The sequence below is a fragment of the Marmota marmota genome, unplaced genomic scaffold, assembly GCF_001458135.2.
Source record: "Marmota marmota marmota unplaced genomic scaffold, marMar, whole genome shotgun sequence".
In the NCBI taxonomy this organism is placed as follows: Eukaryota; Metazoa; Chordata; class Mammalia; order Rodentia; family Sciuridae; genus Marmota; species Marmota marmota.
Genome location: NW_026000082.1, coordinates 22,118,998 through 22,141,387, shown reverse-complemented (window position 1 = coordinate 22,141,387; position 22,390 = coordinate 22,118,998). Strand labels below are relative to the sequence as shown.

Genomic DNA, 22,390 nt, shown 5'->3' with positions numbered 1-22,390 from the left:
TGGACTTAGCTCTTGCAAGGCAGATCTGACCCTGGGGGTTGCCTGCCCTCTGACTTGAGGACGAAAAGGAAAAGGAATTCCAACTTGTAGCAGGTAAAACTTAGACACCAAGGAGAACTTTCTGGCAAGAACTCGGAGACCAGATGTTAAAAACTAGACTGGGAATGGGGTGTTGGGGAGGAGGGTCCTGGGTACCTGGGAGCTATGTGTATCCAAAATAGGGTAAGCCAAACCAGGGAGATCTTGTTTGAGATCCAAAGGGTCAGAGAGGGGCCCTATTGAGGCTGGGCCAGAGCTGGCTGCAGGCCAGCAAGGGGCCTGGCGGGGAGCTGGGGAGACAGTACCAGTCAGCCTTCTGGCATGGGCCTGAAGGAAGGTGGATTGCTCAACCCGCTAATCCCCTTGCTGGCTAGTTTAGCAGCTCCTGCTGGGACCTGGGACAGCAGTCCCTGGCCCCCAGCTCCAGAACAGCCTGATGGGAACAGTGGCTTCTGCACATTCCTGGGGTTCAGGCTGCCCCCTCCTGGACCCCTGCTCCCCCTTCTCTCTCCAATTCGAGCTCAGCCCTCAGGAGCAGGGGAATGTTTAACTCTCCTCCACCTCATTAACAATCCCCTCACGTTCATTTCAGCCCCACGGGCTTGGTGTGGGTGCAACAGGAATGTCACACCCCTGCTCCTGCTCCCATCGCCCCTCGGCTGCCCCCTGTAACCTGTAGCCCACCAGCCCTTGGGGGACTGCATGGGGGAGGCAGGGACCTGCTGCGACCCTGACTCTGGCCAGCTTCCTCCCCCAGACCTGCAGCCGCCTCTGCAGGAACAAGTCCCCAGCCTGCTCCCTCGCATTCTTCACGTGGCTATGCAAACTGAGAGGGTGCCAGGCACTGAGCACACAATGGCAATCCTGTGTGCCCGCCCAGGGCGTGGGCCCCTGGTATGGCCTGCAGCTCCAGGGAGCTGGGTGAGTGGTCGGCCCTCTGAGGGGTCAGGGGTGGGCGTGGTTTGGCCCACAGTGCCACACACTGGGTCCTTCTTAGGTCCCCTTGTCAGGAAGTTCTGAGCCACATGGGGTCTGTATACTCACAGAACTGCTTCCTGGGATGGCCCTCAGATCCCCAAACGCCAATGGGGTCCAGAATGGTGGCAGAAAAGTCAGTCCTGAGTTCAAATTGCTCTTTCTCAATGACAAGAGAGTAGGATCCAGGGGAACAGGGGGTGTGGCGAGAGCCCCGCATGGGGAAGGAGACAAAACCCAGGACTCCTGGGGAGGCAGTGAAAGCCCCGAGACTGGCATTTCTTGTGCCTTGGTTCCTCTAACCCTTCCAGGCAGGCTGACCTGGGACAAGTTACAGAGGCTGAGGTGGAGGGAGGGAAGCAGGAGGGAGGGCTTCTCCCTGCAGGTGTATGGCACTGCTTCCCCTTCTGCCTTTCACAGAGAGGTGCTAGCTTCAGATTGGGAGGGGCAGGCAGTCACAAGATGCCCCTCACAGATGACCTGTGCTGTGGAGCCTAGTACCCTTCCTTACCTCTAAATGGACCTCTACCATGGAGTTGTGATGGTTGAATAAGGTAAGTGACCCTTGGGGGAAGGCATGGGAAGGGGAGGGCAGCTACTTGGCACATGACATTCCCACAGGTGGGGTCCTCTCTCTTTAAACTGGCCTCCCAGGTCAGGTATTTAAACTGTGGAACCTCAAGGCCACACAGAAATGGAGTGTCAGTGACACCCGGGTCCTCGAGACCATGAGCTGCAACCTCCTCTATTGACAAGTGAGAGAGCTAAGAGCCAAGAGGGGAAGACAGTCACTGTTGAGGGCCAAGGTGTCACAACTGCGAGGTCCTAGAGGCAGCAGGACACCCCTCCTCCCTGAACCTCCTGGTCGACATATCTTTCTTGGAAGCTCTCTCTCTCTCTCTCTCTCTCTCTCTCTCTCTCTCTCTCTCTTTTTTTTTTTTTTTGGTATTAGAGATTAAGCCCAGGGTTGCTTAGCTACTGAGCCACATCCTCAGCCCTTTTTAAATTTTATTTTGAATAGGATCTCACTAAGTTGCTTAGGTCCTTGCTAAGTTGCTCAGGCTGGCTTTGAACTTGCCATCTTCCTGCCTCAGCCTCCCAAGCCACTGGGCTCACATACCCCACTGCATCCAGCTCATATAAGGTTTTGTGTCTGTTCTATCAGAATGTCCTCTCCTACTTTAGTGGACTTCCCTCATTAATGCTCCAAAGCCTTCTGGAATTCAGGTCCTGCTTCTGGCGTGGCACATCCTAAAAGGCATAGCTTTTCCAGCCTGGGCACCTGCCACTCTTGGTGGCTTCTGCAGTGAGTGACTCCCAGGCATGCAAGGAGAGCAGGAAGGGACTCTTCCCACTCCAGCCTCCCATGAGAGCTAACTGAAACTGCCCTGGGGTGGCACATGCCAAAAAACTATTTAAAAAGTGCTTTCACTTAGATTACAGGAAGCCAAGAGTTCTAGTTTTATCTCCATCATTGAAAAGCTGTGTGACATTAGACAAATCCTTCAGCTTCTCTGAAAAATAGGAATAACATCACTTGTCCTGCCTGGTTGATGAGGGAGTTTACAAGGATCAAATACTAGGTGAAAATTGCTACTGGAACACAAAAAAATGTCAGAAGAACTCTGCTTAAGGAAAGCTGTCCCAGAGAGGCTCCCCCAGGGCCTGACCTCCCCCTTGGGTGCCTTCTCACTACTTCCTCGGCAACTGCGCCTGGCCGAGAGCTGGCCTGGATAGTGTTGCTCACTGACTCTTATGAGGATTAAACGTTTTGCCTCCTCCTGATCCAATCCAGCACCTTCTCTGCAGCCACTGTGAGAAACTCTGAATCTCAGAAGGGGTGCTGGTCTTACGACCCCCAACTTGGTCTGAGATTCCTGTGCAGCCACAGGCTCAGGACAGAGATGACTTGTCTCAGGCCACACAGAAAGCAATGCAGCCAGCAATGTGGCTGCCCCCAACCATTCGACCTGCTCGGGGCCTGATCTGGAATCCCATAATAGTCCACATCATCCCATTTATTGCATTTAGCCACTGCCTTCTTCCTGAGGATTGTAAGCAGCCGCTTGAGTCCCACTGCCTAACCGAGGGTGGGAACTCTTGCAATGCACATCCAAGAGTGCCTTCTCTCCTCTGCAAACAGCACTATACACAGGTCTCTGGTGTCCTGCTGAGAGCTTTGCCAGCTGTGTTGGGTACTGGAGACCAAGGGCTGTCACGTCCAATTCTTCCCCAGGTTTGTTGAGTGGCCTTTCTTCTCCTCTAATAGTTTTCTGAGCCCTCTCCCTTAATCTCAAACAAATTTTCTCCTGTTGCTTTACCAAACCGGGCAATCACAGTCACATCTCAGTCGGGACCCTACCATCACCCTCTGCTTCCAGGAGGACTCACCCCAGGCTAATTATATACACTTATCTTGGTCCAGCTGCCATCAAAAACATTTTGACTTTTTGTGAACTCTGTAGAGACAGTCTGCTGTCTGTATGTGGTTAGCATATGTTGAAATGGTAAAGGTCATCTGCCTTGATGTGGAAACCTAGAAAACCAGAATGAGGCCCTTGTATATTTCTGTAATTTTGAGTCTCTACCCTGCGCTAAGCACTGTGCTCGGCACCTGGTGAGCATTCCCTCTACTACCCGCAACCCTCTGGGGCAGTGAGGACTGAAATCCCATTGTCCTGGTGAGGAAATGCTCGGAGGCTGCCCATCTTGAAGGTCACATACAACTCTAAGTGAGGGAAGTGAGTTACTCTCAGCACATGGGTGCAGCTGTACCCATGCAGTCCTCTCTGCACTGAGTCACCCAATGAGGACAGAGAAGAGGTCAACAAAGAGAGGAACAGCCACTGTCTGGACTGGATCATTCGCATGGGCATGCTGACATGCAGTGCTAGCTTGCAGCCTGAATATCATCATTTCTTGACTCCATATCTTCTTCTAAGTTCATCTTTCTTTTCTTTTTTTTTTTTTTTTAGAGACAGAGAGAGAGAATTTTTTTTTTAAATTTATTTTTTAGTTTTCGGTGGACACAACATCTTTATTTTTTATGTGGTGCTGAGGATCGAACCCAGTGCCCCGCACATGCCAGGTGAGCGCGCTACTGCTTGAGGCACATCCCCAGCCCCATCTTTTTAAAAAAAATATTTTTTTTAGTTGTCAATGGACCTTTATTTATTTATATGTGGTGCTGAGAATTGAACTCAGTGCCTCACACATGCTTGGCAAGCGCTCTGCCACTGAGCCAATCCCAGCCCCTATATTTCTTTTCTTTTTTTTGTGGTGCTGGGGATTGAACCCAGGGTCTTGTGCAGGCAAGGCAAGCACTCTACCAACTGAGCTATATCCTCAGGCCTCTAAGTTCATCTTTCTACCAAACTCCTGGAAAGGTTGTCTGTGTCTCCCTGTCCTGAGCTCGTCCACACCACCTCACCAAGACATCTGTTGCTGAAGTGTCCACTGATCCCTTGTTGCTACATGTGAAGGTGGGTCCTCAGTTCCCATCTCACTCAGCCTCTGGGCGGCATGATGCTGCTGTTCCCTCTCCTTGAAATGCCCTCATCCAGTTCAGGATGCCTCTTGGTTCCCTGGTTCTCAGCTCTGGCAGCGGGTCCCACGGTCCCCATCACTCCCTTACTTCCAGACAAGCTGCCTTCTGACTCCTTCTCTTCTCCTCCTGGCTTTGGATGGCATCATTATGCTCCTTAAACTCAAGCTTAGGATGTCTAAACCAAACTCCTGGTTCCCGTGCCCCTCAGCTATTCCTATTGCAGTCTTCTCCTCCGCTGCCAGGGGAGGGAGAGCAGCTCTCCATCCATCTGCTTAGCTTCTTCTGGATGCTTTTTCTCACACATCCTGGACAATCCATCAGCACTTCCTGTTGTCTCTGACTAGACCTAGAATCCTGCTTCCCCACCTTCACTGCTGCCGCTTGGCCCAGGCCACCTTCCCCTCTCCTGGCTCACTCAGCAGCCCCACAGGTTTTCTTGTCTCCATTCCTTTCCCCGTGGCTTATTTGTCATATACGGTTCATGAAACCTTTTGCAATATATAAGTCAGAGTGGCACATGCTTGTAATCCAGTGACTTGGGACGCCCAGGCAAGAGGATCTCCCATATAAGCCCAGTCTTGGCAAACTATGGACACCCTGTTAAAAGGTCTGGGGACATAGAATAGTAGTAAGGCATACTTGGGTTCAATCTCCAGTAAGGGACACACACACACACAAATTTTGAAATATAAGTCGGGTGCTGTTGCTCCCCTGCTCAAAACCCTTCTGGGGCTCCCATGTCCTCAGTGCAGTCAATGAGACCCCCAAGACCTGACCACTTGCCACTCTCTTCTTGGCCCACTCTGCCACTGTGTCGGCCTCTTTGTTACTTCTGCCTCAGAGCCCTGATTTATTTTCTACCTCTCGGGATTATACACACACAAACACACACATACACATATTTACACATTTATTATCTGTCTCCTCTACAAAATATAAGCTCCATAAGGGAGGGCAAGGGCTTAATTTTTTCCCTACCATAATCTTACACAGCTGGTCTCAAGAAATAAATTTGGTTGATTGTCTAAATGAGTGCAGGTTCCCTGTCCAAGTGCATCTCAGACACAGTGAAGGTGATGGGCTTGGTGCCAGGGATGAGGCCAGAGGATCTCCATATCCAGTTCCATGGTCAGTGTATCGCAAGAGCTATCCTGCACATGGAGGCCTGGAAGTACAGGGCTCTGCGGCCAGCCAGCACAACAGGATGCATGTGGCTGCCATGGGGGCAGTCTGCCAGCACACTGCTGACCACCATTCCCTGCCAGAAGAGGATTAGGAATAATCCCAACCATTCATCCAGAGCTTTACAGTTTACAAAGTGTTGTCACACCCGATAGAGCATCTGGGCCACACAGCTGTCCCAGAAGATGGGCAGGATGAGAACTAGGACCCTCCACATCTGGACAGGACCCCAAGGCCCCTGGTTAAGTGTGGCCTGAGGCTTCACAGGAAGTGGCCGGGCTGGGTCTCGAGCCAGGCTTTCCTGCCCCCCACTGGTCACTGCATCTTTCCCAGAGCAGTTTCCACCAGGTGAGGTCTCTGCGGCAGAATGGACATATTTCCACTCTCTGAACAAACCACCAAACAAAAAAACACAAATCATTTATTCTTTGGTTGACCACACAGACACTTAAATACTGTATTGCTGTCATGCAGCTGCCCATGCAGGCCCTGGGGTAGCTCTGTGTCCTGAGCCTTCAGTCAGTCCCAGAGGGGAGTGGCATCCTGCCACATCCACTCCAAGAGCAGTAGCACCACACAGAAGGCTGTGAACTGAGTCCCCTCAGCTGAGCAGCAACCTAAGTTCCACTGCTCTGTCACCCTGAGGGGCAGCCAGTCCGGGGTATAGGACAGAGTTCCTCCCTATGAGTCCAATCACCCAGGCACATGTGAGCAGAGTGCTGTCATAGCTCATCCCTGAGCTTCGACTCACTGCCTGGGGGAGACTCTTCTCCAGGTTGGGAGGGGTCCTGCTGTGCATTCAGGGGCTGCTCCTGGGGCAGGTCCATCTCCTCTGGGCTGAAGAGCATCTTCACCAGGTCATCTGCCTGCACCCTGTCCTGCAAGGACAAAGCCCACCCACTCAGAGAGGCCTGGGACCAGGGGTTCATCCTCCTCTGGCTGTGGTGTCCTGAACAATGCAGGCTGCTACATGGCCTGAGTTCCCACTTTCCCAGCGGGCCTGTGCCCTGACAAGACAGCTGAGGGGCCCAAGAAAGGAACCAAGAACTCAGCACACACCCCGGACCCTGTTTACAGGTAAGGAAGAAGCCTGGGGATGGGGCAGCTTGACAATGGTGACAAGCTGCCGCGGGAGCCCCACACCCAATGTGCCCTTTGTGACTACTGGCAGCAGGATTTGGGGCAGGGGGATGAGAAACAGGGCCCTTCCAGGAAGAGTTTACTTAGCATAATGGGTTCTTACACGCTCACTATGTCGAGGGTCTAAGGTGAACCACAGGGCAATGGCACAGCGTTGCCCCCTGGTGACAGCCTTCACTCCATGCGGGTTTTCGGTGCCTGAAGAAAATCCCACAGCCCTTCCACACTGGGGCTGCACCTCTGCCTAAAGGGGACAAAAAGAGGGCATGCACAGGAGAACAACTTAGAAAAGCCATGTGCTCACTAGGGGCCAGGACCGAGGGCAGCTTCTGCATGGCTTCCCAGAGTTCAGGGTTAACGGTCAGTTAGAGGAGCAGCTGACATATCTCAAAGCCACCTTGGTTTGGGGAAAGGGAACTGGTCACAAAGAAGCCCAGTGGGTCATTCTGTACACTGTACTTTGTGGAGATCAACTCCAGGAAACAGGATTTCTATCCCCTGGGGATGAGGACAAGGGCACACTTACTGTCACAGTCTTGGCATCCAGTTCTGTAAAATAGAAGTTTCCTCCATCAAAGTCCCCATTTAGGTAAAGGATGGCACTGGGAAAGGCAGAAACATCCCAATGTGGCCCTTCTCCCACTCCCCAGGGCCGTCTACCTCCACATGCTCTGTTCCAGCAGCTGGAGGGTGGCCTTCCAGGGGAAGGAGCCTGTAAGCAGCTTCTCTGAAGCCATGGCAGCCCACAGCCTTTCACCCTCCACCTCCCCAGGCTCCTGCTCTTGTCATCAAGCCCACGCGGGTGGTTACACTCCTCACCCCACCAGAAGATCCCCCACTGCTACCTTCCTATCAGGGGTTGGGAAGAGGGCTGGACTGGAGGGGACTGCTGGCCCTGGCCTGTATACACACATGTGCTGAGAGTGCACAGGCAGAGTACAAGGCACCAAGTGGCAAGCACAGGCCTCCTCATGCGGCACCTGCCACCACATTCACCTGTAATCCCGGAAGGTGTAGGCAGGGGGCTCCTTGATGCACATAAGAGTCTCAGCGTTCAGGATGCAGTTGTCCACGTGGACTGGATGGCTGCTGTCCTTCCTCTCAGCTTGTGCTTCTGGAGCCAAGGGAACCGTGTTAGTGCTGGGCACTGCAGGAGATATCACAACTCTCCTATTGCATGGGGCGGCGCTTCCCAAATGTGTTTCAGTCCTTGGATATGGTCAATGAACTGAGGGAAGCTGAAGGGGGTGTCTTTGGCTAAGCCACAGCTTAGAGGTCAGGACAAGTATGCAGGGGCAAGGGGGGTGCAGCAGGCAGGTCTGTGGGGCTCCAATGAGGCAGGTCCTGGGCGGAGTGGCCTAACTGTCTGAAGCTAGATTTTATGAACTAGGAACTGGGGGAAGTGAAGACAAGGACTCAGGAGGTCAGCAGGGTGCAGGGCAGAGTGAGGCAACTCTCAGAAAGGACTGCAGGAGGTGAGGGGAGGAGAGGGGGGAGCAGCGAAGAGAAAGTAACTTTAGAGGTGGCTCTGGAGTTGGGCAGGCACAGAAACCACACAGGGAGAAGGTATGAAAAGGAACAGATGGGGCTTACTATAAAAGGCCAGACGTTTTACACTACGCAGGACAATGAACACACCTTTCCCCATTCCAAACCTTCAACAGATCCCATGACTGGCAGCACTGTCAAGTCACAACAGATGCCTCTTGGGCTGTCCCCACTTGTCCAGTCAGTCACCAGGCCCTGCCCACTCTCCTCAATACTCTCCTATGGTATCACACTCTTGTCTTGAGTGTGATTTCCTTTCTCCAAAACTCTCAACACATGGCAGCAAATCATAGCTTCTAAAAATAAAGGTGTTGTGAGTCCTTCATTGCTTGAAGACTCCTCCCTGGCCTCCCACTGCCTTGGTCAGCTCTCCTCCACCTTGAGGCTCCATGACACACACAGTCCTGTGCTTGACATGTTCTCAGATTTTCACAGAATTCCAAAAATCTTGAGGGAGAGAGAAGACCTCTAATCTCTGTCACCTACCAAGGGCATGTCAATGCCAGGGGCCCTCTGAAGACTACAGCATGACAGAGCTGGCTGTGAGCCACGTGTGACGCCTGCAGCCTGGAAGTACCTCACCCCTGCTAAGGAAAGCAAAAGGAGAGCAAAAGGGTGAGGTAATGAGGAATAACCTTGCATCTACTGTGACTTGGATTTGTAGCACAGCTTATTACTGACTGAAAGGATAAAACAGAAATTCCAGAATGTCTCCATAATCTGGCAACTTTCTTAGTTGTCTCAACTACTAGGCCCCTAAATGCCTGTTCCTTTGATCTGCTAGTCTCTGGGTAATACATCTTCTTGCCCCACTGTGAATTCCATAAATGTATTCATCCTGTAAGCTGCCACCATGCCTCTGGGAAGCCTCTTGAACCCTGGGTAGGGTGACTGTAACGTCCTCCAGGCTACTGTCACACTCAACATGTTGGGCTCCCTCCAGTTTGTCTGCACTGGTTCCCTCCATGTCCCCAAGGTGCAGCATAGTGCTGGGGCACAATATGCTCAGGGAGGCTGCAGGGTGATGAGACCCACCTTCAATTGCAGTGCGGCACACCAGGTGGGAGTAGGAGAAGTAGAGAGGGGTGTCCAGGCGAAAGTAGGACTCCATGACACGCCGCACCTTCTCCGTCACATTGTAGTACAGGTGGGCACTCTGTAGAGGAACTTTCCCTTCCTGCCCCAGCTGCCAAGGAGATTGGTGATCAGATACTTTGAATGCCCCTTTATGGGCCGCAGGGACACTGAAGCACCAGGCCTGATGCTGTAAGAGCCCAGGTGAGCATCCCCTACCTGCTGCCAAAGGTACAACCTCTCTGCTCCTCACATCTGAAACCCCCACCATAGTACTCTTTTCCCTCTTTCAAACCTGGTGCATCCTGCACAGGATACAACCCTCTGGAACCAGCGGTTCTTCAGAAAGCATCTCCATAGCTCTGGGTACAGTCTTGTCTTGCTCACCTCATTTTTATCACAATGGTGCTAATACCAGAATTCAAGTTACCACATTTAATATAACTCACCTGTAATCTGTGACAACTGGAATATAAGCAGTAAGACACTTTTTCTTTTCTACCACTAATCCCATCTCCTTTCCAAAGTTTCAGCTTCCCCCTAGTCCCACCTCCTCAGACAAGAAGATTCCTCCCTTCTCCTCATGCTAGACTGCCCAGGATTGATTTTACCTTGAGGGCTTTGAAGACAGTGACTCCATAGAACTTTTCACTGGGGGTGTGTGGGGAGGTCTGACCTCGGTAGCCATCTCCTGAAGTTGCTGCTGCCTACAAGGCTCAAAAGACAAGGTGAAGTTAGCCCAGGTGGCTGAGGCCTGATAAGAGGTGGTCAACTGCAGGCAGCAAGGGGCAGACAAAGGTTCAACACCTAAAAGGCATGTGGAGGGGCAGGATGTTGGACCCTTGGGGAAAAGGTGCAGTAGCTGGGCTTCCCTTACATTGGTCAGTCTCTGCAGCTCCCGACACTCATCATCAGAGATCATGCCATCCATCACCACTCGCTGGGAACCATTCAAGAGTTTGGAGTTCATGGTGAGACTGATGCCTTCATACAGCAGGGGACCTCCTGCAGAGCAATGACAAGGGACGAAACCCTACAGCCTCCTTGTGAGGAACAGAAATTCCAGCTGTTTCCTATTCACAAGAGAAATCTCCCAGTGAGTCACTTCCAAGGTAGGGTGGTCCAGAGGACAGAACTTGGAGATGAAACAGAGGTCCAAGTCTTATTCCTGGCTCCACCACCAAATAGCTACTGGCTCTTGGGCCTTCACAAGTTGTTGAAACATTCCTAAAACCTAAGCTCCAGCTTCAGAAAGAACTGGCTTCTACTCCTGAACCTTCCACTTATTAGCTAGATGACCTTAGTAGGTTATTTAACTTCTTTGAGGTCAATTTTTTTTTTTTTTTTTTTGATACCAGGGATTGAATTCAGGAGTATTTTACCAATGAGCCATCTCCCCAGCCCTTTTTATTTTTAATTTTTTTTTTTTTAAATTTTGAGACAGGGACTTGCTAAGTTGCTTAGAGCCTCACTAAATTGCTGAGGCTGACCTCAAACTTGTAATCCTCTTGCTCAGCCTCTGAGCTACCACCACACTCAACTCTGAGGTTAATTTTAATTAATTATATGTTCTCATCTTTCAAATGATCTACCTCATAAGTTTGGTGCCATTTGATGTTAACAATGAATAAGGCAAATTGATAGTTTATCATAGTATTCAACCCATACTCAAAAATGTTGGCTACCATCCACTGGTCATATCATGTAAGTAAAATAAGGATCTCAGAATCTGCCCAACTCACCTCTCAGATAATTAAGAGAAATAAGAGAAAAACATGAAAGTTCTCTGAAAATAAAGGAATGCTGAATAGACTTTTCACATGCTAACCTTATTATACCCACCACTGTCAATTTAAGCAACGGTAGGGCAGAAGCCAATATTTCTCCCTTATCACTCTATGGTGTGTCTCTGTACTGGGGAATTCCAGAGACTTGATTCAATGTCCCCACGTGCTGTGGCCTCAGTGAGTGCAAGGCACTGTGCCAGATGAGAGGGGCTAACACCTGAAGAGGAACCTTTCCACAGCCATGCCAACACCCAGCCCAAGCAGACTGCAATGACTGAAGAATTTAAAAGAAAGAGGGAGGTTAAGGGAGCCTTTGTGTATTGTACCTGAGGTGGCTTCAGGGGTCGATAGAGTAGGAGGTGTTAGGAGGAGGGACAAGCATAAATATACATGAGCAGAGGGCAGGCTCAGAGAACAAGGAGCAACCCTCCTGATGCAGAGGTTTACCAGGGGAAGAGTAGGACATGCAGGTAAAGGGGCAGGAGCAGGGGCTCACGTGGAAGTGGTGAGGACAGACTAGATGAGAGGAAGTAGGTACAAATAAGAGGTGATGCAGCCTAGCAGGCCTGAGGCAATGGGGTTGGGGGGCAAAAGAGATGGGCAAGGGTGGAAAAGGAGCCAAAGGATGCAAAGATTCTTAGTCTCTGTAATAGGATGAGTGGAGGAAGGCAGGAGAAAGGAGTTTGGAGTAGGGGACAGATGAGTTTTATCTTACTACATACTTCCTGAAGTGAATACACTAGGCTAACAATGACACGGGAATCTCACTTCTCAGCCAAAGGCCAGCTCTTGCCAGGAGAAAGTTAGGAAGGACAGAAGCCAGGGCAAAGGTCAGTCCTAATACCTGAGGGAAGGAGGCTAGCCCACAGTGACCTGTACAATGCTGGAGTGGGTGCTGCCTGACAAATGTGGGGTGACCTGCCTGGCTGCCCCTATGATTGTTGATGTGCCCCTAGCTCCGTCCTCTCACCTTCCCGGGTGAGCCTGCTCACATCCAAAGATTCCTTGGTCTTCTCTTCCACAAGAGTCTCAATCTCCTTCATAAGGTTGCCGATCTCCTGGGAGATGCGGACGGCGGTTTCCCGTTCTGACCTGTGAGCATAGCGGCTCTGAGGACTGTGCTGGGCCAGCCCTGGGCTCCCACCCCAGCTTCCCAGACTGGACCTGCCCACCCCTGGCCAGGAGTTCCCATCTGCCTGGGCGCAGGAAGCCTCAAATGCTTCGTCAGATCCAATCATGCAGTTTCTTCAAGGGCCTCACTTCTGTTTCTCTTGTAGTCTCTTGGGAATAACCTCTTCTGGAGTCCATGAATCCTGAAAGTAGGCCAGGAAAAGTGAACTAGATAGGATAATGCACTCACCTACTTAATCCTCCAGATCTGCATGTGTGAATCAGGGCCCCAGGAGGAATCTGCCCCCTTTAGGAGTGAGGCGGAGCTCTCCAAACCCAAGTCACCTAGCTGCCCAGGCCCCTCATCCTCCTCGCTGCTCTCATCCCGGTGGCCCACAGATCCCCCTGGCTCAGCCCCTGGCAGTCTTCTCCTCAGAGTTGTCCACTGTATTACTCCCCCACCCCTGTGCCCAAGAGGGACAAGCAGGGAACAGATTCCTCCTCCCTCCCCAACTCACCGGATCCACAAAGGGAATTCCAAACACATCATAAGCGAAGAAAAGCAGCTCTTTCTCTAGCAGGCTGCGCTGTCGGTACTCCTGGGCACTCTGGAAACAGTGAGAGGACTCTCTTAGAGCTCAGGTGCCTTTCGCCCTAGGGTGGCCCTCCTTGGCACTCTGCACTGCCCTCCCTGTGACTAAAGCCTCCTGCCCCCACCATCTGGTATGTTTGCTCTTCAATTTGGGACAAAGGTCCCTGTGCTCAAGGGTTCCTCCTGCTTGGCACAAGCAATGCTCTGAGGACAACACAGCCAGGCTTCCCTTGAACAGAAACAGCTCCCTTCCCCACCTTCCTCAGCCCCAATCTCCAGGACAGAAAATCTGATGATTCTCAGGAGATGAGGAAACATGCTTCAGCATTCCAAATTCCTCCTTGACTTCTGCAGGAGTCAACAATCAGGTAGGAGGCCTAGCTGTTAGACAACTCTCCTTTCATTGTGGGGGCCTGGGGGACTGAACCCCAAGGGCACTCTAGCACTGAGCCACATCCCCAGTCCTTTTCATTTTTTATTTTGAGACAGCATTTCACTAAGTGGCTAAGGATGGTCTCAAACTTGTGATCCTTTTGCCTCAGCCTCCTGAGTCACCGGGATTATAGGTGTGAGTGACCATACCCAGTTTGTATTAGTCATTTAATCTTTACGACCACCTCTGGGTAGACACTGTTATCCTCATTTTTCAGAACAACAAACTGAGGTGCAGAGGGGATCTGTTTAATGTGACTCTACAGGAAATGGGGAGCAGGGATCTACATTAAAACCAAGGTCTCTAATCCTCAGGACCCTGTGCCTTCTACTCTACCACCTGCCTCCTTCAGAAAGACCGGACCCTATCCCTTCCTGAAGACAGGCAGCTGCAGAACTGCTGGGCCCAACACTCTGGCTTCCCACATGTGCTCATAGGTAGGGCTTACCCAGGGTAGGGAAACTGAGTCCCTTTTGGGGTCACATCTTTCCCTGGGTGCCCTTCTAGTGTCCAAGCAGCAAAAGAAGGAAGGAAGAAAAAAAGAAGACATCATTAGTCGAAATAAAAGATGAGGCAGTTCAAGGAAGAAAGTGCTGAAGGAGCCAGTGAGTCCTATTAGCTGCTATAATTATCCAAGAGGAAGATGGAAATTTTCTCCTAAGGAGTTTAAATTACTGGCCTCCTTCACCAAGTGCTAGACACAAAGCCTCTGTGTTATCTCCTTTAACCCTCTCCAACAACTCAATGAGGCCAGGAAGCAAACCCACTGCCGCCACTTATTCACTCAACACTGATTTATGAAGTGTCAGCTGTGTCAGAACTGTGCCCAAGAGGGACAAGCAGGGAACAGATTCCAGGCACCACAAGTCATTCACAGGTCACACACAAGTTATTTCATCTACATGTCCTCCTCTCCACAGCTGAGGGGCAGCTGTGATGATTGAATAGGATGATGCATGCTCGGCCACCCTGCATAGTGCTTGGTTTGTATGGGAGCTCAACAAATGCTAGCTACCTTTAAGAGGAAATTTCTAGTTAAAAATGGTAGACTGACCACATGGGTTATTTTCCCTCCCCTTCTCAGACTCACTAATATAACCATAAAGAAAAAAGACAAAGAGCCTGAAGTGCCATCTTAAAGCCAGATAGTCACCATCTAGTGGCCAGAGAGAACAACTACAGGGAAGCAGGACTTCACATGGGAGGGGCTGGCAAGACTCATGATTCCAGAGCCAGGAAGGAGGAAGCTTGGCTCTTCCCTCAGTGTGGTAGTCTTTGTGCTATAAAGACTTTGTGCTATAAAGAGATGGGGAAAATGCTGAAATATGGGAAAGAACTGACAATGGCAACGAGAAGGTGCGATGGGTAGCGAAATGGAGAAAGCAGGCGAGTGGATAAAACCTAGCATGAAGAAAACAGTGATAGGCCTGGGCCAGAAGGTATAAGTGTCCCAAAGGGTGTGCTGAGATTGGGCAAAGCAGTCGCCTTACAGTTCTGCTTTCTGCACTGAATCAGAATGCAGACTGGGCCCAGATGGTGCTGGAGGCCCTGGCATGTTCCCAGTGCTCCCTGTGTTCCTTTTCTGAGTGACAAGCTGAGCCAGCACATGCATGTACATGTGCCCAGGCATCACAAGGCCCACTCCCTTACAATGCCCTACTCTCTGCCTTCTGGTCAGGGTTCAGGCTGAAGCAAGTCTCTCACCTGGCGTGGGCTGATGGAGCTGGCCTGCTCTTCTCCAAGCATAGCTGTATAGTAGGCCAGATTCTGGCTCATCACCTCATCATTGGGGAAAAAGAGGAGATAGGTCTTGGCACATTCGATAGCCTGTGTATAATTCCCAACTGTAGTGAAGGAAAAAAGAAAAATGGCTGAGAGGAGGGGGTCTAATCCTGGGTATCAGGAACTATTTAGTGCTCAGTGTTCTTAAAACCAGATGGTTACCATCTAGTGGCAGAGGGAACAACTACAGGGAAGCAGGGCTTCACATGGAGGGAAAGAAGGAAGCTTGGCTCTTCCCTCAGAGTGGTAGGCCTCCTGGTTTCAGTCTCAGCAAAGCTCAAGGCAATAATGACAAGTCAAGGTGGCACCAACTATATAACTCAACAGCCCGATTTGAGAGGAAGTTACAGAGCACACAAATTATATAACTGATTTTTTGGTATTCAGTGTCAAGGCTGCCTATCACTGAGATGGGAAAGAAACAGCCTTCTGCATGCCCACATATTTAAAAATTCACAAATAATTCAAATACTGGCCAATATCCTGCCTCAATACACACAATCATTAGATCGATTTCAGAAAAATATTCCCATCTTCCTACCTTCTTTTTCCTATGGATCCCCAGAAGAGAGGGAAAGAATCACCTCTTTGATAGACAGCTCTTATTCATATTAGTCTCTTCAACTCAGCTATGGGCATTGTGAGCCTTTGGATATATATAATGCCTGGCTCACATTAGGAACTCAGCAAGAACCCATTGATTTGTTGGTTTTCTGGATACTGGCAGGATCCCTGTGAGTATGGGTGCTATTCAAGGGAGCAGGGCTGGAAATGCCCTGTGAGTGGTTTAAACCCACTGTAACTTTTGCTATTACTTTTAATTCAAATGCAAAATTGCATTAAAATGTGACAAATGGAACAAGAGAAAGAGGTCCTACAGTCCTCCTCTCCATTTTTTGGGTGGCTAGAAATGGCTTCCTGGGCCACTAGCTTGTAACAAAGTATCCAGGGATCACCGGGCATAGGACTTCCCATACTCACAGAAAGATGCCCAGTGTGTTGAAGAGATATAGTGGCTATAAGCCCTGCCTATCCAGCATAGCTTTTTAGTTCAGGTGGCAGAGAGAGAGAGAAAAGAAATTTGGCCTTACTGTTATAATAGGCAAACTGCAGATAATTATAATGTGATGGGAGGAAGTCTTCAAAGGGCTTTTCTCGACTTGGGTGGGAAGCCAGCTCGGTGACACAGTTCTGCTTACAGCTGAGGACTTGTACATAATGATCTGAAAGGAATCAAAAAGTAGGAATAACTATGAGGTTCACAAATCCTGGTTAAGATGAACAAATTCAAGTGGAAGCAATTTTTAGTCAGATTCCTAGACTTAAAAAATTGAGGAATGAGGGTATGAATGCTGTACCTATATTATCAGGATGTTGACCTTACAGCACTCTGAACTGTACATACCTGTGATGGCCTGGAAGAGGTCAGCGTTGTATTCTAGGTAGTTGTAGCCATCATAGTCATAGGGCCCTTCACAAAGGGCTCGACACTCCTGGTCTGCCACAAAGTACTCTTGCAGTGCTGCCTCTAGATGGGGCACGGCTTCCTGTGGCTGTTCCTCTGAGTAGAGTCGCACTCCCAGCCGAAACTCATGCTACTGGGAAGAAGGAACACTCAAAGGCAGCTGCAGAGGAACTTCTCTGCCCTGCCACATCACCTGGGTCCTAATTCTTGCTCCTCAGTTATGGATGGGAAGGGGTGACCTGGGTGGCTGCTATACAATGAGGGCCTTTTGTATATAGGTTTTATGTGTTCTTTTTGATATTTACAAACATTTAACTCTTAATGCAGGCAAAAGATGAATGGGAATTCACTGTAATTTTCTTGTGCCCCCCCCCTTTTTTTGGTAGGTCTAAAAATTTTCAGATTAACGTAATTTGCACCTGAATATATCTTTTGTGTATATGTGATACTGGGGATTGAATCCAGGAAAATTCTGCTACTAAGCTACACCCCAAGCCCTTATTTATTTATTTATTTTTAAATTTTCAAGCAAGGCCTCACTAAGTTGCCTTGGCTGGGTCTTGAACTTGGGATGGGATTATAAATATGCATTACCATGTGCAGCAGAACATATAATCTCTCTTGTGGAAAGATTTTTCCTGTTGAACAAAAGATCAAGAACACTGAGGAAGCCCTGCACAGTGGCACATGCCTGTTATCCCAGCGGCTCGGCAGACTGAGACCCAAGGATTGTGAGTTCAAAGTCAGTCTCAGTAACTTAGTGAGGCCCTAAGCCATTCAGTGAGACTCTGGCTCAGTGGTTAAGTGCCCCTGAGTTCAATCCCTGGTATGAAAAAAAAAAAAAGAATATTGAGGAATACTGTACTAGGTACTATAGTGAAAAATCAAAAACATACTTGACAAAAAAATGTGAGTAGTAAATTAATATGGTATTAGACTTAGGATCCCAAATGTACCCAAAAGCTCATGTGTGTAAGGCTTGGTCCCTAATGCAGCAGTGACTGGATCACCAGGGCTCTAATCTCATCAAAGGATTGATCCATTGATCCACAGTTTAAATGGGCTACTGGGAGGTGGCGGAATCTTAAGGAGGTGGGGGAATCTTAAGGAGGTGGGACCCACTTGGAGGAAGTAGGTCACTGGGGGCATGTCCCTGAAGGGTATGCTTTGTCCTTGGTCCTTTCCTTGCTCTTTCCCTCCGCTTCCTTGCCACTATGAAGTGAGCAGCTTTGCTCTACCACCAGCTCCCTGCCAGGATATTGTGCCTCATCATAGGCCAAGTAACAATGGAGACAAATAATCATTGACTGAAACCTTTGGAATTGTGAGCCCAAATAATCTTTCTTCCTTTTAGGTTGTTTTTCTCAGGTATTTTGTAAAAGAAAAGGAAATGACTAACCCAAATAGTCTCTGCCTAAGATGGACTATCATGCAGCCATTAGACACTGTGCTTTTAGCCAGGCATGGTGGCACATGCTTGTAGCACTAGTTACTTGGGAGGCAGAGGCAGGAGGATTGCTGAGACCAGCAGTTTGGGACTAGGCAACACAGTGAGACCGTATCTTAAAAAAAAAAAAAAAGCCAGGTGCAGTGGCACACACCTGTAATCCCAGAGATTTGGGAGGCTGAGGCAGGATCACAAGCTGGAGGCTAGCCTCAGCAACTTAGTGAGATCCTATCTCAAAATTAAAAAAAAAAAAAAAAAATTTGTTTTAAAGAAAGGGCTGGGAATATGGCTCAGTGGTAGAGAGGCATGGATTCAATCCCCCGTACCAAAAAAAAAAAAAAGTGTTTCAAAGAAAATTAGAAGACATTGAAAAATGGTTCATGATAGAATGTTAATTCAAAAAGGTTGATAAAATTAGGTGCAGTGGCACACACCTATGATCCCATCTACTTGGGAGGCTGAGGCAGGAGGTTCGCAAATTCATGGCTAGTCTGGACAACTTAGGGAGACCCTGTCTCAAAATAAAAATAAAAAAGAGTGGGGATGCAGCTCAGTAGTAGAACATTTGCCTAGGATACATGAGGTCCTGGATTCAAACCCTAACACCATTAAAAAAAAAAGGATGATGAAAAAATATACAAAATATAACATCAATTTAGGTAAAAAAATTAGATGTGAAAAAATGGGTTTTCTTAAGGTGACACGGTATTACCAATTAGTAGTTTCTGTTTTATATTTATCTTCTCTTCCTAATGTTGTGTAGCAAACATTTGTTACTTCTGTAATCAGAAAGCAACTCTAGCAAATATCACTTTTAAAATAGAGACAGAAAAGGGGATAAAGTCTTGTTCACCATATGGGGTTTGGCCTCAAGATCCTTGAAGTCATCCTCCTTCACTCCAGACATGGTTTGGTAGTAGTCCAGGTTCTGCCGCATCTCCACATGCTCAGGATTGCCCACAAAGAAGGTGTGTGCTGCCGATACAGCTTTCTCCAGCTTGTTTATCTAAGGATCAAATACGAGAATATAATTCTGACATCCAAGCCCTGGGTTTGTGTCCAGCAGTACAGTCTATAGTAAACAGGAAATCCCAGCCTCCCTGAGCCTTTCCAAGCCTTCACTCATCATGCCCAGACCCTGGCAACCCCAGAACACACACTTATTTACAGGGATCACATACCAAGCATTAGGAGCACAGTGCTCCAGGCAGATTTGCAGCTATTTCCTAAATCGGCTTAGTGGTTCCCCAAATTCTGGGAGGTAATGTTTCAGTACTGTAAATCTTCTACTTTAAAATGAAGGACATATTGTAGGGGGAGCTATGATAACTGAATACCAAGAACCACAGTCTCAATGGTCAAATGTATGGACTGAGCTGAAGAAAATCTAAGGCTTCTAAAGAGCAGTTAACAATTACACTGTCTAGGAATTTTCCTGGAAAAGAATTTTGCTTAACAGAAAATCAAGAGGTTTTTGGACACATATTCAGGGCAAAGGTAGGTCTTTTATAAAATCCAGACCTGGGTATCTTCTGACTCAAAGTCTAGGGATCATGAGGTTAAAACAGTTATAAAAAAAAAAGTTATAAAAAAATGTTATAGTTATTTTAAAAAATGTGCTACGGACCATAATAATGTCCACAGCAACGGAATCCAGCATATTAAATTCACACAGGTTTATATATAGACTCCAAAATAAATTAGAGGATCTAGTAGACTTTGGTGTCGGTCAGACCAGCAATAGATCTAGGTTTAATGTCTCACTTGCTGGACTTTAGATAATTTAAAGTTTGCTTCCCAAATTCAGTTCCCTAATCTGTCATCTGGAGTAGCACTCACTACCCATCTCATGGGATTTTATGGGGTCAATAAGATGATATACATGTAGCTTTAAACACATGGTGCTCAACACAGATGGTGCTGGTATCCTTAATGTGCTAAAGAAGAAGAAAAAAAGCACACTAAAGGAGCCAGGCCTGGTTATGTGAACCAAGGTAAGTAATTCCCAGCTCTGTACCTCACTTTCTTTATCTTCAAAGTTAGAGTTTCTCCCATTTGTCCTCTGACGGATTTATTTCCCTTTATCTTTCAGCACAGCTCCTTACTTTCCCTGTTCTTCATTCTCTTCCTTTCCTCCAGATCTTCCTTACCTGTGAGGCACCTCACTCAATTCTCTCTGGTGGACACTGGTGGACAAAGGCACAGGTATCTTAATTCCCTGAATTGTTTCCACTGCCTTCACGTTCTCCTTCCAAAGCTTATTCCATGTGGCTTCTAGAATTAGTGCTCTAATATCCAATTTCGATGACAGCTGTCTTGAATCTGCAGAATTTGCCCCTGAATCTGGTTTCACTAAACATTTTTAGTCTCCTCTTCTGCTGCTCCCCACACATATCCTGACCACCCAATCACAGCAATATATTTTTTTTCTGAATACATCATGCTTGGGTTTTAATTTGCCCTTTACCTGGAACAGCCATCCTTCTTTCCCAGGCAATATTTAGGACAGGCTCAATGTCACCTCTCAAGTCTCTCTAATTATTCTCTGAGACAAAGCTAGATTTTTCCTCCTTTGTGCTCACAACAGTCCTACCACATACTCTTTTGATAGCCCTTACTACAGTGATCCTTAGCAGCAAAGCAAGACAATACAAAGAGTTAAGCATTTTAATCAGCTGTCCAAGAACTGGAATGTAGTAGGTATTCAATAAATGTTTGTCAAAGGATTTTAAGTAGTGCTGTTAAGTGACATGACCAAAGTCATAGTCCAATCATTTTAAAGTCCAGTACTCTTCCAAGCAACCAGGAGGAATGAAGGGGTACTACACAAGCAGAGTGTTCTTGCAGAGGTGGAAATCTGAGGTCCCCAAGAGTCTGTAAGTCTCTTTTTAGGTCTGTTGAATTATGAATATAATAGATACGCAGCAGACCTCCTTCTTTCCCCTTCTCTTCAATAAATGAGACTAATAGTAGCATCTACTTCACAGGGTACCATGTGGATGAGGGCAAATAAGTTAATAAATGCTGTGCTTAAAACAGCGCGTGTAAGTACATGTGGTCTATCATCATCATCACACAAGCCTGGAACCCTCAAAGCCTATTTGTACACAGTTGGCACTGTGACATTCCTAAAAACACTAATTTTCTTTGGAAACTGGCAGATTAGCCAGAGGGTCTCCCACAGGGTGGAGCCAGGCAGCCCCTGATGGCAACGTGGCAATCCCACGTCCTGAAGGAGCGCTGCAGGAAAAGCATCATTAGAGAACGAACCGGAAGGAAGATATTGTAGAAAGCTCCCGGCTTTTCACTTGGACATTTACAATGAAATCAGGATGGGAGACCCAACCTGCTGCTTCAGTTCCCTCTTGGAGCCATTACGGGAATAAAAGGTCAATCCTTTCTTGGCCTGGGACCTAACCCCAGACTGGACCTTTGGGGTTAACATCTGCCATAATAACTGGGCGAGGCGGGTCCCCTAGCAGTTTCTCTGTTCTCCCCGGGTCTGAGGAGAGCTCCCCAGCCAGGAGGCCACCCTCCCTCTCTGCGAATACCTCCCTGGTCCTCCAGTTCCCCAGGTCGCCTGCAACCACTCTCCGAAGTACCCCAGGCAGGTCCGCACCTTGAAGTAGGCGACCTGCAGGTAGTTGTAGGGGCTCCGCTTGCGGAACTCTAACTCCAGCTCCTCGCTGAGTGAGTGAGCGGCCGGCGGCCCAAGGCAGCGGCGCAGGCAGGCGGCGCGACGAAGCAGGCCCCCAAAGAAGCGCAGGTCATGCAGGGCGGCGGCGCCCAGAGCCTGGGCCAGACTCGCGGAGGAGCCGGAGTCCAATTCCCACGGCAAGTCGGCTGCACATTGGGTGCGACAGCGCAGGCGGAGGGCGCGCAGGGCGGCCCGTGAACGCAGCGCCCGCTCCATGCTCAGGACGACCCCGGCCCAGTCCCCGCGCGCGTAGGCCGCGGTCCCCTCGGCGAAGAGCAGATCAGGCGCCGCCAGGTCCCATCCCGTCTCGGACTCGCCCTCGCCCTGGGAGGCGGTGGCAATCGCCAGCAGTATGGTCAGCAGGCTCCACAACTGCGGCGCCATCACCTCCAGAGACTTAGCGGGACGACAAGCCACCCGCTGCTGAGGACAGGATCCCACCCCCCGGCAAGGTCCCGCCCCTGGGAGTAGCCCCGCCTCTTAAGAGAGCGGCGCATGCGCATGGTCACACAACTTCTTGCTATCAACGTGGTCCCCGCCCCTCAGAGCAACCCTAGGGTTTGCTGGAGCTC

General features: G+C 49.1%; 1 protein-coding gene and 1 long non-coding RNA gene across 3 annotated transcripts; one reads left to right on the top strand and one right to left on the bottom strand.

Moving 5' to 3' along the window:
- Positions 1 to 6,150: 6,150 nt before the first annotated feature.
- Positions 6,151 to 22,279, bottom strand: P3h1 (prolyl 3-hydroxylase 1). Of its 2 annotated transcripts, none has more exons than XM_015485164.2 (15): positions 21,741 to 22,279; positions 18,975 to 19,127; positions 16,615 to 16,804; positions 16,301 to 16,432; positions 15,132 to 15,271; positions 12,921 to 13,010; positions 12,553 to 12,605; positions 12,263 to 12,408; positions 10,383 to 10,510; positions 10,117 to 10,212; positions 9,467 to 9,617; positions 7,880 to 7,997; positions 7,410 to 7,485; positions 6,987 to 7,127; positions 6,151 to 6,621 (listed from the first exon to the last, which is right to left on the bottom strand). In XM_015485164.2, the coding sequence occupies exons 1-15, from the start codon at positions 22,200 to 22,202 to the stop codon at positions 6,466 to 6,468; spliced, it is 2,232 nt and encodes a 743-aa protein (XP_015340650.1). In that variant the 5' UTR covers positions 22,203 to 22,279; the 3' UTR covers positions 6,151 to 6,465. The 2 variants fall into 2 exon arrangements, with proteins under 2 accessions (XP_015340650.1, XP_015340649.1); XM_015485163.2 differs by having other exon boundaries at positions 12,263 to 12,384.
- On the top strand, positions 13,155 to 14,235 carry LOC125620416. The gene is made up of 2 exons (XR_007352072.1): positions 13,155 to 13,362; positions 13,742 to 14,235. It is a non-coding gene; the product is annotated as an uncharacterized LOC125620416 (long non-coding RNA).
- Positions 22,280 to 22,390: the final 111 nt, after the last annotated feature.

Bases quoted from the DNA above. Each gene is read 5' to 3' on its own strand.
- P3h1 (XM_015485164.2), bottom strand. From the start codon at position 22,202: ATGGCGCCGCAGTTGTGGAGCCTGCTGACCATACTGCTGGCGATTGCC. The intron at 16,805-18,974 runs GTGAACAAGACT...TCTTCCCAGTAG, and splicing joins TTGAGGCCAAACCCCATATG to CATGAGTTTCGGCTGGGAGT. The intron at 16,433-16,614 runs GTATGTACAGTT...GATTCCTTTCAG, and splicing joins CCTCTTCCAGGCCATCACAG to ATCATTATGTACAAGTCCTC.